Source organism: Citrus sinensis, chromosome 1 (genome assembly GCF_022201045.2).
Source record: "Citrus sinensis cultivar Valencia sweet orange chromosome 1, DVS_A1.0, whole genome shotgun sequence".
NCBI classification, from domain to species: domain Eukaryota; kingdom Viridiplantae; phylum Streptophyta; class Magnoliopsida; order Sapindales; family Rutaceae; genus Citrus; species Citrus sinensis.
In genome coordinates this window covers 7,022,147-7,036,210 of record NC_068556.1, presented here as the reverse complement: position 1 = coordinate 7,036,210, position 14,064 = coordinate 7,022,147, and the positions used below count along the sequence as shown (strand labels likewise).

The 14,064-nt window shown below is 32.1% G+C and overlaps 1 protein-coding gene across 2 annotated transcripts; it reads left to right on the top strand.

Annotated features, from left to right (window-relative positions):
• The first annotated feature begins 4,728 nt into the window (after positions 1-4,728).
• LOC102627938 (transcription factor bHLH68) lies at positions 4,729-8,272 on the top strand. 2 transcript variants are annotated; one of them, XM_006475599.4, is made up of 9 exons: positions 4,731-5,304; positions 5,449-5,818; positions 6,001-6,084; positions 6,549-6,614; positions 6,886-6,951; positions 7,050-7,121; positions 7,271-7,315; positions 7,648-7,695; positions 7,797-8,272. In XM_006475599.4, the coding sequence occupies exons 1-9, from the start codon at positions 5,102-5,104 to the stop codon at positions 7,932-7,934; spliced, it is 1,092 nt and encodes a 363-aa protein (XP_006475662.1). In that variant the 5' UTR covers positions 4,731-5,101; the 3' UTR covers positions 7,935-8,272. The 2 variants fall into 2 exon arrangements, with proteins under 2 accessions (XP_006475663.1, XP_006475662.1); XM_006475600.4 differs by lacking the exon at positions 7,271-7,315 and having other exon boundaries at positions 4,729-5,304.
• The last annotated feature ends 5,792 nt before the right edge of the window (positions 8,273-14,064 follow it).

Below are 14,064 nucleotides of genomic sequence, written 5' to 3'. Positions count from 1 at the left end.
GAACTTATTAATATTAAATTCAGCATGTGATGAGGAATCCGATGAAGAAGCATGAACGAAGATGACACAAAAACAACACACAAGCTTTGATGGGTAATATTCCTGTTCAAGGAAACGACATGTCAAATTTCAAGATTGTCTGGTTTCATTCCATATACAATTAGAATATAATTATTTGATTACGATTGTTGGAATAGTATCACTACATAAATATAATATTGAATAACAAATTAATTAACAAGATTAGTTGCTTGACTCGTATGTATATGCTAATTCAATATTGGAGTGTCGGCATCATTAATTCTTTTCTTAGTGTTGTTAACAAAAGACAAAATCAAGTGAGTCACTTGATTTATTTGTTTGTGAGAGAGGCTTTTGTTGCTGCGATGGCTAATGTAATTTTAGTAATATGCAAAACATGAGCTGACCAATATAATAGAGTAATAAAAAAAATGGCACTTAGTGAACATGTTGAGTGTTCATCAATTTTCTTCATTTTGAAATATTGTTATAGGTCCTCTATATATCCCCCCAAAGTTCTTTTTTGCATTATTTAATGAGTTGTAAATATTAACATCTTTTTGTTAAATTTGATTTTTATCTCTACCTATGGAAAACAATAAATATCCATATATTCGGTAAGCCCAAAAAATCGAAAAGAATTAAAAAATACAATTGCAAAGTATAGTTATGTCTAAATATTTCTTCTACGCTTACACCTATATTATATGCAATTAAAATTATCAATATTTTCAAAGTTATTTTATGAAGACTCCATTTGATATTAAGGTATTACGAAATAAAAGCTTAAAATAAACCTCTACCCAAAAATTTAAAAGTTGGGCATGTTTGATAAGCAACGATCAAATGGCTCATTAGACCAATTTTTATGAAATTATTATTATTATTATTATTATTATTGTTTTGAGGAGGAGTAGGACGACGACGACGACAACGACAACGATAATGATGAAGATGATTAGTTTTATCCTATTGAAATAAATATATACTACTTACCTCTAGTGTTTTCATAATATTCAAAAATCCCCTAACACAAAAAATTTAAGGGAAAAAAATGAGGAAATGGGGTCGTTTGCTTGATATTTTATCTTGAGAATATAAAATAATAGTTTGTTATTAAAAGAAAAAATGTTTAAAAATAACAAAAGGTACAAGAAAAATACCTTATTATTAATTTTTTATTCACATTAGAATTTATGTTTTTTATATGATATATTTAATTTATAATCAATATAAATAAAAATGTATTTAAAAATAAGAGTAATATCATTAAATTATGATGTCAAGAGAATTAGTCAGTATTATAAAAATAATGAGTAAGTAGTATATATTGATTTTAGTGGGATGGAAACCGGTAATCAAGTGAGTTTTGGATGTAAAATTTACATCTTGTCATAGTCTCATTGATGTATCTTAATATATATATATATATATATATTGTTTGAACCACGAGGTGGTCCTGAGTGAGTCATAACCGTGGGAGACACCTTTATGCCCACACCACAATCCAAACTAATCCTCGCTCGCACCGGGTCGGCCCTCCATGACCTCTCTGAAAAAGTGAGAGTGTCAAACCACTCACACCAACCAACTTTGGTCGATATATTCTAATATTTAGAATAATAAACAAAAGGAGAGAGAAGAATATAAGAGGAAGATGAGGACAAGGAGGAGATGTTGGTTGCTGTTTGTTCTGTGGCAAGATGAGAGAGTGCCATGGAATAATGGAAGAACATAAAATAAGAAATGAATTAAGGCAAAGGGTGTGCTTGGGAAAAGACACGGCGCCTCCAACAAAGATTTTGGCACAACCAACAAACCAGACATGCCCCCCTTTTTTTACCCCTTAATATCCTCAAAGAAAAACAAGGGTACATATGTTCCTTATTAGTTTACTGGTCACCCTAAGCTTTAGCTCGAAATTTAAGGGTTTTTTTTGTTTGCTTCTAACATCGAAATGCTCCTTAAGGGAATGTATACTGTGGAATGTAAGAATATTATTATATGAGGATATTGGAATAATTTTATTGTACTTTATGTTTTAATATTCTTTTACGTAATTTTAAAATGTTTTAATTTTGTAAGAAGAAAATTGCTTCGATCAATGGGCACTACAACTACTTAGCGGTATAGCCTTCAAAATCACTTACAATGGGTTTCACCAACTTTTTTTTTTTATAATTTTAAAATGAAATGTGTACAAATACACTCACTGTGAAATAAATGTTGCTTTTTTAATAAATAGACTTTTATTTTATCGGTAAATTTTTTTAAAGTCCATAAGATAAGACATTGGTTCTTAATTAGTTTTCGGGGAGCTCTTAAATTATATTTAATGTAACTTACATTCACTCACATAAACAATATATGGTGTGGAATTCACACATTATTCATGTGAGTGGTGTAAGTTAAATTAAATGTAACTTAACATTTGCCTTGGTTCTCGTATTTTAAAGCGGATCTGAATATTTTTATCACTCTTTCTATTAGAATTAAATATTATTATTTGAAAATAAAAAAAATTTGTTGGTTGAGGGATAGCAAACATCATTTTAGTTATGAAATTAATCAGAAATTAACAACATTTTACACAAAAAAACTATACTTATTTTTAGAATACGAAAGTTAACAGAGACCAAAAGAAAATGTACCTAAATATACAAAGATTCCTAAATTTTTATAGTAATGACAATCCTCATTATACAAATCTGGATAATTTTTTTTTTAATCATTTAGTAATTAGAATTTAGAAATGGCTAGACTTGTGCAGCAAGCTGAAACTTTATTGACTTTGTGGTCTAGTTACGCAGAGGTGTCCTTAAAGTCTCTATATAAAAAGAATTTTGGGGCAAATGTGCCCTAAAAAAGAATAATGATGATGAAAAGCTAGACTGTAGGCTAAAATAATGTTCTTGGAAATGGTAATCATTCCCTTGGAGACCTGAGGGCTGAGATTAGGGATCTCCAAACCCTAGATTTTGACCACTCGATAAATGTGGCGTTTGTATGTGTCTTGTGTGTCGGTTATCTCTCACGGGTCATCTTGTTCACATAAAATTTAATCATATCACATTTTTTTAAACATCTTCATTGTATATTAAAACCCTTTACAGGCAGCTAATTAATTAATTAATTAATTAATTATATATTAAGAAAGGTTTCTTACAAGCACCAGTAAGGCAGTAAACATTATAATTATTTTTCTTGTTTACGTACATAGGAGAGCATTATATTGAAGGGTCTCACCGGTCACTAGAGTCTATGTTTTAATTCCATCATCATGACGTTAGTATGTAGTCGTCCTCATTTTGGTGGGCGAATGTGCCCTCGATTTATTCCATTATTTGTGTTCAAAATCTAATTACAAGAACAAGTTTAAGATAAATACGAGGTCAGTGATATTGAAGAGAGAACACAAAATGATGGAACGAATTTGTAAAATGGGATAAAAATATCATCTCTACCCAAAAAAAAAAAATGAAAAGAATGAAGATCAAGGTTGTGAGAAATATGATACGTAACTCCATCGAGCTAAAAAATAAAATTAGAAAAACAAATATAATAAAGATTCACACGGAGAAAAAGAAGGAAGTATATAATTAATATTTTCCTTGTTTAAGCACTAGCAAATATACTAACCTAAATGGCAATTTTTTTTAGAAGTATTTCCTTTAACATTGCAGATATTGTAATTAATTTATTTTGGTGTTACTTGATAATTAATTTCATCTAATCATCTTTATTCTAATCTTGGTGAGAGTTTCTTAAAAGAAACCGATGCAATAGAGTAATTATTAGATAGGGGACAATTTCCAGGTTTTGCTCATTGAGTTTTACTAAACTTATGCAATATATTGCTTGTATATGGAGTTAATTTATATTAAGTATATTTTCCTTCTTTCTTTCTCTTTCGTTTATTGAATATTCTTCAAACGTTAAGCTACTAAAAGAGAAAGGACCGAGCTCCCATCGTCCGCAACATATGATCATCAAATTTAACTTAAAGAAGTTATTGTAATTCGCTTCTTAACTATACTGATAAATAAATAAATAAAAAGAACTATACTGATAAATTTAAAAATGCCTCTATATCGAACCAAAGTTCAAAAGAAAGTAATGAAAATTGATCCTCTATTCATGTGAGTTTTTCTTATAACTTATTTGCACATTGTGTAAATTATTAGTTATATATAAATTTTTAATTTTTTCTTTATTTTCTTCAACCATGAATTACATCTATGTGTTTGCCAAGATGAATACAGGATCTAACTGAAATTAGCAGGCTCGGATATGGCAAATTTATTCAATGGTAAATTCCGAAAAAGAAAAATCATACATATATACCTTTACTGAAGAGAGGAGCTTGCGTCATTCATTATCAGAAATCAATATATATACTAATGAAGTGCTACACGACTCAAAGAATATGATCTTTGTTAAGTAAATGTAAGTAAAGGGTCATAATTTTTTAAGAATCATTCTCTTTAATCTTCACCAATGCATTGTGTAAATAATCAAATGACAGAAGAGCAATAGAAGTGTGACACATGGATGGACAGATGGAAAAAATTGTACACCAATGGTCATTGAATAAAAATCTTTCTTATTAATTTTTTTTCCGTTTTTTTGGGCGGTTGATTTTCTTGATTAATGAGAGAATTGCTAGCACCTTTTCTGTCCCACTTTGAGATAAAGCAAAAGCAGCGAAAAAGCAAGGAAGAAAAGAAAAACAAAAAAGAAAAAAGCAAAGCAATAAAGAAAGCAAAAATTATAAGGAAAGAGAGAAAACAAAGACAAAGGGTTCTCAAACCTCTATTATGATGATTCAAAAATTCTCTCAAGAATAGGACTGCTTGCATTGGCTTGGTGGTGCTAGGCTTCCCCCTCTATTTAACCCTTCCTAGTAAGACCTCTTAAAGTTTCAACGACGACTTGTTTGGGAGCTTCAAGTAAAAGAAAAGAAAAATAATACAACAATACAAAAGAGTGAAAGTGAAAGAGAAAAAGAAAGGTTAATCAAGTTTTTTGTAGCTAGTCAAGGAGAGAGAAGACAGAGAAAGAGAGAGAGAGAGAGAGAGGAATGAATAGAGGTATCTTGCAGAGCTCACCGGTGCAGCAGATGATGGCCGGAAACCCTAATTGGTGGAATATCAATAGCATGAGGCCGCCTACTCCTCAAGCTTCCCCTTTCTTGCCTCCTCCTGCTAATAATCTTTTCCCACAATATCCTTCTTGTTATGATAATCAAGAACAGCTTCCTGAGTCATGGAGCCAACTCCTTCTGTAAATCTCTCTTGCTCTAACTAATTTTTTTTTTTAATTACATTGCAATCTACTGATATTTACAATCAGAAATTTGCCAAAATATTCTGAATTATTACTATTTTTTGTATCTAACATTTTCTTGGATTTAACTATTTCCTTTAGGGGCCGGATGGTGGACGAAGAAGATAAGAGTGGTATGGTGGGCCATTTTCAGACCAAAAAGGTGGAGAACTGGGAAGAACAGATATTACATCACAGCTCATCAAGTGCTAATTCTGTTGTAAATGTGAAGCAAGAAATTAATCCTGCAGCAAACAGCTACTTTTATGGACATGCAAATGATGATCATTTCCAGGCGGCTGCAGCATCAGCAGCAACAAAAACTACTTCTTGGTCTCAAGTCATGCCTCCAGCTGCTGCTGCTTCATCTCCTAATAATAAGTCATGTGTCACAAGTTTCAGCAGCAACATGTTGGATTTCACTAGCACCAAAGCAGATGCAAGGCATCCGCCCCCAGATCGATCTTCTGAGGTGATGATGATGATGAGTGACAGCGATAGGGTTTCGAGATTTTATTTATTTATCATGTCTTAATTTTATGATTAATTATTCAATATTAACTTGCGAAACTTTACCATAACTAATTTCTGATAGCTGTTGCTTCTGTTTTTTGTTTTGGTGGCTTAATTTGTTTTTTTGTTTTTTTGGTTTAGTGTAACAGCACTGCAAGTGGTGGGGTGGCCAAGAAAGCTAGGGTTCAGTCGTCTTCTTCTTCGTCAACTCAATCAACCTTCAAGGTAAATAATCTTATGCGTGCATGATGATGATTCATCAGGATAACACGACTCTCTCACTTGTTGCTGTTATTGTCTCTTTCTCTCACTGATTCTAACAATCACACTAGGATACATACAGACTCGAACACAAGCACAAACATTTGTGATGGTAACTCTTGTTGTCTTTCATAATTGTCCTTTTCTTATACCATCATGATTCTTTAATTATCATCTTTCATCTCATCCATACGAGGATTTTATCTCTTCCCTTCCCCTCCCCTCCAACAGTCTCTTCCCCACCACACCCCCCCGCCCCCCCGCGCCAAAAAAAAACCAGCTTCTTTTTTACTTTGTACCGAAGACAACACAAATAGTGGTTAAGTTAAGTGAAAAATAAACTTTACTAGTCTCAGCAACAAATTAACTTCTTATATTAATAAAAAATTAATCACTTACATTAATTTACATATTCAATACAAATCCAGGTGAGGAAAGAAAAACTTGGAGACCGAATCACAGCTCTTCATCAGCTAGTTTCTCCATTTGGAAAGGTAACTACCTAATTAATTAATCTATTTATAAGCCTTTCCAACGATTAGATCTTGGAAGCATTCAAAAACTTTTATATTGTAACTTGAAACTATATATAAAGAAAGTTCTTCCCCAAAATAAAAGCTTCCTTTGATCTATTTTTCTCATTTGTTTTTTTTTTAAATAGGGTTTTCAGTTTTCACTCTCTATTTAAAAAATTAAAGCCTAGAAACATGCATGCTTTGGCCGGTTGTGGTGTGGTAATTTTTTTTTTAATTTTCTCTTTTGCAGACTGACACAGCTTCAGTCTTGTTAGAAGCAATTGGGTACATTAGATTCCTGCAGAGTCAAATTGAGGTGATGTTTCCTCTTTCAATTTTTTCTTTTAATTCTCTTTAACATTCTTTTAGTTATTGAAGTCCTAAAATATTATTCCTTTCGCTTAAAAAATGCAGGCCCTCAGCTTGCCGTACTTGGGCAGTAGTGGATCAGCAGCTATGAGGCAACAACAACACTCCCAGCACCCTGTAAGAAGATCAACTTTAATTTAATTGTCATTCCATTAATATCTCGCACTTCCCGAAGCAAGAACATGTGCATGAGAATCTCAATAAAATAATTATGTGACATTAATCGATTAATGATTATGATGATGATCTCTTAATAATAATGTTAGGTTCAAGGTGAGAGGAATTGTATATTTCCTGAAGACCCTGGTCAGGTACTTGAGCTTTATTGGATCCATATATATTGTTGCCTGTTAAAGCTGGGTTTGTGGAGGAACTTGAAATTTATAAAAGTTACTACTTAGTTTATTGTAAACCTAAAGTCCCCTTAAAAGAACAATGTGTTCAGCTTTATAGATAGTTACTTTAATTCTCGTTAATTAAGATAGATTAATTATTAAAGTGTTGATTACGATTCTCTTAGTGTGTTTGTGTGTGTGTGTGTAGCACTCGGAATATAGGGGATACATGCTTGTTGTCTTGACGCGTACAATTCAATTAAAGTGTGAATAATTATTTGATTCTGTTTCTTTATTTGATTATATAGCTGTTGAATGACAACTGCATGAAGAGGAAAGGAACTTCTGATCATCAGGTACTTAAACTTTATACATCAATAATAATACTCTTCTTTCATAGTTTCATTCATTAATTAATATTCTTTCTTTTACTTTTCTTTTGGTTTAATTTTGTTAGGAATCACAAGAAGAAGTAAAGAAAAGCTTGAGGAGCAGAGGGCTGTGTCTGGTTCCAGTATCATGCACGCTGCAAGTTGGGAGCGACAACGGGGCAGATTATTGGGCACCGGCTCTCGGCGGGGGAGGTCTCCGGTAGATGGATGAATAGAGTTATTAACGGCAGCACACTTATATAGGCATTGAGAGGATGAATCGATATAACATCATGAGCAGTCACTCTGCTAAAAATATAAGGCTGATTGCTCATGATGCTATACAAAATCTTTTCTTTGTGTTTGCTTAAGTTATAAGTGTGCTCTCTAGCTGGGACTTAGAGGTCCATAAAACTCTCTAGTTTACAATTAAGCTTTATTTAATTTGTTTTCTCTCCTTAATTTAACCAGCGAGCTAGCTGCAGCTACAACATTAATTAATTGCTTATTTAATGTATATGCATTATGCAGTTCTAGTATGATCATCAATTAAACTTTTTAATGCTGCTTGTATAATTTTTTATATGTGAAGCAGCATTTCCATTAATCATGTTGAGCATTGGAGAGATTCAATGTTTGCATACCCTTCCAGGAAGTGAATGCATTACCATAATTAATTAACAACATATTTAGTTTTTATAATCTTTAAGAGATTGAAGTTAATTGATTAATGCTCTTAAGAAAATAGCACATAAGAAAAATGAGAAGATGAGGTACAAATTGCATGCTCAGTCCTGTCCAATGAAGACCTTTATCAAATTTCGAAAAAAAGGAAGGGAAGAAGTAGAAAATATTGGGAAAGGCGAAAGAAAAAAGCAAAAATGTCTGCATATATATTTCGCAACAATAATGATTCTATCACGCTTTGAAAGTTCAAAATAAATTAGTAAAGAAGACTGGCTTTAATTTGAAGAATTTGCCGCAATTTTTCTTTTTGTACTTGACAATAGCTCTATCACGAGATTATATTGGTACAGAAGTACTCCAAAGAACGAGAGGTACTTGCAACTTTAAATTAAATTTTCTACTTAAACTTTTTACGTAAATTTTAACCTACATTTAGGGATGGCAATAGGTAGGGGAGGGGAGGGGACCAATCTCCCCGTACTCATCCCCGATATTTTGCGTATGTCCTGTCCCCGTCAGAATTACTTGAGAGAATCTCAATTCTCTCCCCGAATAATAACAGGGGATCCCCGAGACTCCCTGATCCCCGAATAACTAATACATTTTTTTTTTTCGATTTTGAGTTAATCATATTAAAATAAAAAATTCAAATAAAAGTAAAGTTCAAAATATATCTTATATTAATATCCATTACAAAAGTCACATACATTAAATTAGTAAGTAACACAACATGCAAGAGATACAAACTTCTTTTACATACTATCATTAACAAATTAATAGTCTAATACAAAATTGTTACAAATAAAATCGAATTTAAATTCAAAATTAACTTTTTCAATAGTGGCGTGGACACTTTATAAATGTGGACTATTCCCTTTACAACACAATAGTTAAATCAGAGCAAATCAAGAGCAAATATTATATTAGATTAGATTAGATATTAAAATTATGATTCGCTGTGGGCAATTATAACATCTAAAAATAAATAAAAAAATAGATTTAAGTTTAAAATATTTAAAGAATATTAAAATTAAAAAATTTTGGGCTAATAGAATCTACTCGGTCTTTTTAATGTCCTAAATAAAAATTTAGAACTTTAATTAGTTAATTAGACCCAAAAGTTTAATAATATAAATATTTTGATATTTTTTATTTTTACCAATATTTATAATTTAAATTTTATTATTTATTTACTAGTAATTTTAAAAAATTAAAATAAAATTAAAAATTAAAATGGAGGAATGGGTAGGGGATGGGGATTCCACCTCATCCCCATCCCCTCCCCGAATAAGAAATTGGGTAAAAAAGTTTCCCCATCCCTTCTCCGAATAAGAAATTGAGTATGAAATTATCCATATACCCTCTCCGAATGAGGAAAATCCCCAAGGGTACCCGTCCCCATCGGGATTTTTGCCATCCCTACCTACATTGATGGACACCATGTAATTTAAAAATAAATATTTAAAGTCAAAAAAATAAAATTTAATTAACGATGTTCATTGATCCTCCTGATCTCTACTACGAGAATTGAATAAGATTAATGGTTCAAGATTTATGTAAATTTTAAGTTAGAATGATTTAGTAATTAAAATATCGCAGCACTATCGTTTATTCTCTATGTAGTAATTAGTATTGTCTTTTGGACTTATGCCGTTCTACTAAAAATGGGATTAGCAATTCTTTGAAAAGACAAATTTAAATTCATAGAACTCTTGACGTGAAGAGTTGCATTTACAATCAAGCACTTTTTACTTGTAGTAATGTGGCATGTTTAATAATTATCTTTTCATTCTGAAACAAAGAGAACAAAAATTTCATTACAACCCACACATTATTATAATATTGGATTAAAGATTCAACAGATTACTCCATCCAATATACATGTAATAAATCCAAACTCATCTCTTTGAAATGATTATTCATCATTACAGTTAATCAGCTCTATCAAAATTTGATATAACATATCTGCTACAATGATCAATCTGAAAACAAATGGAGAGTAGCAAAAACCTATGTGAAAGTTTTAGGCTAAAATATTCGAATTCAATTGTACAAAAATTTATAAGCATCGATCGGTAATGTTCTTCATATAATCACATTTTGTCTTGCTAACCAAACAAACGGCGATACTGCTGTAAGGCCCAACCTGGCAACACGAGCCTTTATCCCCTTAAGTATTTACTAAAACCACCGGAGTAATTATCTGATTACCACTATCTTCCATGGTATTTCGCCGATTACAACACTATGATGAACCCTGTATGCTCTGGTATCTCACATAATGATATTTTAGAGGGTGTGGTTATTTACACTAAAAAAGAAAAAAAATAGTTTTCTTATAATTTCATCATTTAATTTTGGAAAATTAATTTTGTCAAGACCTTGAGTCTTTATAGTGTTGGCATCTTATGACAGATTAGTTTATTTAATTAGGAAATAATGTAACTATTGATATAGGATTTAATCACTCATACCACCTCAAGGGGGTCTTAGTCTTTAGGAGGGAAAGTTAAATCCCTAGAAAGCAGGAACATAAATTATTAGGTAGAAAATTGAGGACCCCTCGAGGTGGGAAGTAGGAAACTGTCAGCTGAGGCATTGATTTGGTTAAAACACCAACTCAGCAAGGTTGAAATATCGAGATAATGTTTGTCATTAAGAAAGAATCGCGAAAACACAAAGAAAATGAGTAAGAAAGTTGGTCACAAGGCTAGCACACCCAAAAAGGAGGAGCATGATCCCTACTCCTATAAATATGCTCCATTTTCTTCTCTCATCACCTCAGGGGTTGGATAATGCCAACTACTCCACCATCTCACAACCTCCTAAAATAAAAAAGATAAAACCATAACCACCATGCAACACTTCATTCCCACAATGGATGAGATCAATAACTGCTCACACTCACCAAAATAAGGGGGCTACACTCTTAAATATGTGGTATATTATAAATATTCCATTACTCTATCAAAGAGAGGTGGGTTCGCTAGAATTCCAATATTTTATGATTTAACTCAAATTCTCCAGCCACTGACTTAAGTATCAGAGTGGGATCACTGGAAACCTCTTGTTATGGTGCCATTTCACTGTTTTTTATTTGTTACTATATGTGCGGGTATACCTCCATCTGTTGCACTTAGTTCGACCTTAGGCGGGAAAAAAATAAAGCGTCAATAGTTGGTACTGGAAAGAAGGCTTCTGCCAACATAGTTATTAATTACGATTAGATCAATCATCAATTTCGCTGTAACGATTCACTTTTGACTTGATCATGTCTTCCGAGACACAAATCATCCTAAACTTCACCAAATTCCAACAAGATTAAGAAGGAGACACTACCAATCTAGAGGGCTGAAAAATATCTCTGGCTAGACAAACTCAACACTGCAGAAACGCACAAAATAAACATTCAAATCAGAAAAAGTAAAAGTGTGAAGACAACAAGAGATTTCAACATAAATATCCAGGAAAGTAAAAGACATACTTGAACTCGTTTGAGAGCGTATAATTCGGCGACCCTAGCTTCATGAGGAGAATACAAATATACCAGTCAGGAAACTTCACCACTCGGCCAAGCTTTGCATTGGACAACTAAGCATCACGACCTCCTTAGTGGTCACCAGAAATCTTGGTCAGCTGGTTCACATATCTACCTCAAAATTACGCAACTAATCAATGAATAACTGAAGAAGAAGAATTCAAGTAACCGTCATTAGCACAGAAGAACACTTGAAACAAGTGCACATGCATAAAAGTATGTCTTTTATTTACATGAAATATTTATTACAATGCTCACTACCTGTATTTTATAGCTTCAAGTCAGGAAATTTCATCGCATGAAAAATCTTAATATGTGAAGGACTATGATAACCTTGTGACCGAATGCATAATGCATGCCACCTTAAAGTTCAAAGTTCAACTCAAAATTTAGATTTATAAAATGAATGTTCAGGCACTCTCAGTGGGTAAACGTTTGTTTCTAGGCTGAAGTGCGATATTTAAACGCCTTACCTGCTAAAGTTTAAATTTTTAACACCTTATAGGGGTAAAAATATATGATGGTCTATGCTTGATATAGGATAAATTGTGAAAATATAGTATGTAAACTAAGGCTAAAAGGGATAGAAGTTGCTAACCAATAATATAGTTGAGAAATCATTATCACCAATATTTGTTTTGCATATGTGTTGTTAAGCCCAACTTTTGGAAGAACAAATTATCTACTCAAAGGTGACAAAATTTCCACGTAAAGCCACTTACAATTTTAACTGTGAATAATTCATGGATGTCAAGGGAATGGGGGGATTATAACGCTGATTGAAGTGGAGTAAGAACTCTGCTCCCAATCACTTAAGAAACCAATAAGGTTAGCTATCTATAAGAGTATAAATCTCACACTTGAAATTTTAAGATCTCCAATTGCAATGTATGTTATTGTTATTGTGCATGTGACATGAGAGCATTAAAGAAGGAACATTAGAACTTTATTTGTTTGCTTAAAAGCATTCTAACTTATCTTAATATTCACTAAGCTTAATTTTAAGCACCGATTAAAGGCAGAAAACTCGGAGCTGCATCAGGTATGTTAATGTGAATATTACTAAAATCATATGTTTTATATATCACTAACATTTGCTTGATAGAATAATCTCTCATTATTAAGGGGTGAAAAAAGCACAGGTACAAATAATGTGCCTCATCTAAGCAAAGACCAACAAGGTGTACTGCTAAGATAAGATACTTCCTAGAAGAAGGAAGAATAATTTCTCCAAGTGTTGGATACTTAATACAAGCAACTAGAGTGTAGATGAGAATGATGAAAAAGCTATGCCTGAACTCAAAACTAGAAGTCTATAATGACTGGCTCCATTACAAAGTTGAAACTACAACAACAGAGCTTATACATCTTTATTGAGGGAAATTCCATCATTAAATTTCATCCTACCTTGATAGTCACAATTTCCACCTTGCAATAGGTTAGACAAAAAGGAGATCACATGAGAATATCGCAATAAATCTTTCATGACTCAGAAATGGAACCTTCCAAATAGATTGAATCTTAAAGCTTTTTTATATAAAAAAAAGGTGACATAGAAATCAACAAAATCAAACTCTAGTATGATTGAATTTATAAGTGCTAATGAGATCCAAGCTTGAGAAATCAATATGTTTACTACTTAACTTGGAAGTTATTTTAAAATATTTACTTTTTATATATCACGTTAGAATAATCACCAACTGAGTCACGTACACCCAGTTGAGATGAAAGAACAAACCTACGCAGTTTAGGGAGTATTATATGCCTATTATACTTATTGTTTACATGGAAATATGAAATTAATTATCATGTTAGCTTTATTAAACGTATTGCTTTTTAGAATATTTATATTCTTTAGTAAACGAATGATTTTTTTTACACGAACTTATATCTTTAAGAAAAAGCTAGCATCATCAAGCCCACATGGAAGATCAAGGGTCAATTGTGATCTCAAATACAGTGAATTATAAGATTCATCTTAAAACCTCATGACACGATCAATGATAAATTTTGTCACAACAAGGTGCACACATATGAGAGCTAAGCGAAGAAGGAAAGAAATAATAATATAAAGTTTTCATGAGACAAAACAACTAGACAAAAATGAAAAGTACTATAAAATAATCAAA

Excerpts from the sequence above, each read along its gene's own strand:
- LOC102627938 (XM_006475599.4), top strand. The coding sequence starts at position 5,102 with ATGAATAGAGGTATCTTGCAGAGCTCACCGGTGCAGCAGATGATGGCC. Across the intron at positions 5,305-5,448 it reads TCATGGAGCCAACTCCTTCT|GGGCCGGATGGTGGACGAAG; the intron begins GTAAATCTCTCT and ends TATTTCCTTTAG. Across the intron at positions 7,122-7,270 it reads AACAACACTCCCAGCACCCT|GTTCAAGGTGAGAGGAATTG; the intron begins GTAAGAAGATCA and ends TAATAATGTTAG.